Here is a 2,500-nt window from a genome sequence, read left to right as displayed (position 1 = left end):
GGCAGAGGGAGGGCAGTGGGTTGCGGGCAGCAGGATACGAGAGGAGACACCATCTGTGACTTTATTTATGCTCGATTCCGGAAGAAAAGGATGAAACCAAAAGTAGTCTAATTTCTAATCATCCGCCTCATATTCGTTTGCGTTGACTATTTCTTTTGGTGCATCCTTCCGTATCGGTATCTTGATACCCTGCTGTGCAAAGCACTTACTGAGCGTGTGCTCTCATTACACCTGGGAACTTCTTGGCAGAGTAGACTGTAAACTGCTCTGAGAAGCTGTGTGCAAGGCAAGGACCTTTACCGTGTGTGGGGCCCTGACTCTCGGGCACCACCGTGTTTGTGCCGCTGCCAATGTCGAAGAGGCTGAGCTTGAGTCGAAAGGTGCCCTCTGTCCGGACGCTCAGATCCTGCAGCACGAACCAGAAGCCGGCTTTGCCGTCGAGGTCGTTGAGACGACAAGCGTTGACGGCATTCATGCCGATAAGATTGCGCGTGTGGTTTGAACTCATGGGTGCGGGGGGCATTATGGGTGCCTGGGGTGGTTGGCCGTAAGTTTGGGCGTACGCCGGATAGCTAGCCGGCGGTCCAGGCTGCGGGTACGGGTACCCCATTACGGGGCCATGCGAATATGACGGCATGTGCGTCGTCATTCTGTACGGTGGATCGTACTGCGGAATGGCTGTTGTTACGTACTGCCGGTCTGGCGGCGCGGATACGAGGTCGTTGTGCTACTGCTGATGCTGACTGTGGGAGCTGCGCTGGAATGCCGCACTAGGTTGACAGCGGCGGTACCTTCCTGGTTCCAGAGGTCCACCATGAGGACAAAGTAGGTGCTGTCGATGTCGTTGAAGTCCAGCTCTCGCCCCGTAATCCGGTCATAGACGATGAGGCGGATACATGGCGGCGGCGTTATAGGCCTGCGGTCTTTATCGCCGAATCCACACATGCGCGCTCGAATAGGTTGCTGTTCGACCTTCAACTCATATCCTTGCACTCCCAATCAGGCGATCCTGCGGAACTACTTCTGGGCGACCGGTATTATTTCTGCTGTGCGGATTCCAGGCCATTTTGGAGTGTACAAGGGTACGATTGTGTAGCTGTGATGATGGGTAAATATTGTTGGTAGATGGGCGAGGGAATAAAGAGCAAAACCCTGGGTTTTATACAGACCGGTAGCTGCAGGTGCGGCCGCATCATGTGATGCCACCCAATGTTTGGTCCAGCTGGCGCCTATCCCAACCAGCCATGTAGTCTGCAAAAGCAGTCTATACGGAGAGAGAGCCATCACGTTCCCATTCCATTTGTCCCGCAGCGGGGATGGCGGGAACTAACGCAGAAAACCCGTTGCTTTGGTCCGTGGCGCAATCCCAGCCTTGTCGTTAGTCGCCTGCATGCGCAGCGTACTTTTTACGCCAACAACGTCGCCTGCTGTACCGCCTCTCAAGTGGGCTCAGAAGAATTGCATAAGCATCACAATCCTTTTGCGCCTAAACACGGCGTGTTTGGGCGCATAATGGTGGCGGTGGGTGCGAAAACGAGCTATCTCGTTGAATCTGGCATTTGGTTTGTATGGGGCTGCGCATGTCTACGCGATTTTGCATACAAAAATGCCGACCTCCGACGTCGTTTCCGGCCGGGGATCTGCAAACCCATAACCGCCGAGCGACATGCGTTCCTACATACTACAAGGAGCACACCTAAAGTAGTCATACTCTAGGTGGGCAACTGGGTTGGTAGAAAGCCTGGTGGCTACTCTTGCCTGTAAAAGGGTAAAGACTCTGCTGCTTGGTTATTTTTACGGGCAGCCGCTCGTCTGGTGCTGTTCGCAGCGCAGATTGGCGGCTGCTGCAACTTTTTGGTTTCATACTCGCTCGCCTTGTTTCCCAGGTAGCGGTTGGCAAAGTTAACTCTAGTCAGCGCGTTGCCCAGGACTCGGCTACTGTTGGGTGCTTGTAGGCTGACGGTGCCGCAGGCATTGCGCCGTCTACTTGCGCCCGACACCTGAAGTCCTGCTCAATTCCATGAGCGGGGCCATTTCAGGTTTGTGGATTGCTGGCTATGCCAAAAATCTCCTAGACCTTTGGGGCTGCCCCGCCGACTAATCCGCGCCTTGTGCTGCGTGAGTCGGCGAAGGCTTCCTCCTCTTGAGGCGTACATGTAGCGGGCTGGTCACGGGCGGCGACGCCTGTCCGGCTCTGTTGCGGACCACGTCTTGGGGAACTCAGTGGGGGCAATTGAATAAGTTGCCCGCAGCGAAATGCGCCGTGTGCGCGTTCGAGGCGGGTGATTGGGGACGCTTTGGCGACCCCCTTCCTGGTACCATCCGCTCCTTTGGGGGCTTAGCCGGCGTGCCTTGGCATGCTGGTGAACGATAGTTACCTGGTTGATTCTGCCAGTAGTCATATGCTTGTCTCAAAGATTAAGCCATGCATGTCTAAGTATAAGCAATTATACCGTGAAACTGCGAATGGCTCATTAAATCAGTTATCGTTTATTTGATA

General features: G+C 54.6%; 2 protein-coding genes across 2 annotated transcripts; both read right to left on the bottom strand.

The window, feature by feature from the left end:
- Positions 1 to 205: 205 nt before the first annotated feature.
- On the bottom strand, positions 206 to 523 carry PtrM4_153580 (Velvet domain containing protein; the record flags this gene model as incomplete). The annotated part of the gene is made up of 1 exon (XM_066110293.1): positions 206 to 523. One exon carries the CDS (start codon positions 521 to 523, stop codon positions 206 to 208), a length of 318 nt encoding a protein of 105 aa, XP_065958680.1.
- Positions 524 to 684: 161 nt separating this feature from the next.
- On the bottom strand, positions 685 to 945 carry PtrM4_153570 (Velvet domain containing protein; the record flags this gene model as incomplete). The annotated part of the gene is made up of 1 exon (XM_066110292.1): positions 685 to 945. One exon carries the CDS (start codon positions 943 to 945, stop codon positions 685 to 687), a length of 261 nt encoding a protein of 86 aa, XP_065958679.1.
- Positions 946 to 2,500: the final 1,555 nt, after the last annotated feature.

The sequence above is a fragment of the Pyrenophora tritici-repentis genome (genome assembly GCF_003171515.1).
Source record: "Pyrenophora tritici-repentis strain M4 chromosome Unknown M4_contig_00033, whole genome shotgun sequence".
Lineage (NCBI taxonomy): Eukaryota > Fungi > Ascomycota > Dothideomycetes > Pleosporales > Pleosporaceae > Pyrenophora > Pyrenophora tritici-repentis.
The sequence above is the reverse complement of the archived record's forward strand: the minus strand, read 5'-3'. Positions and strand labels throughout refer to the sequence as shown.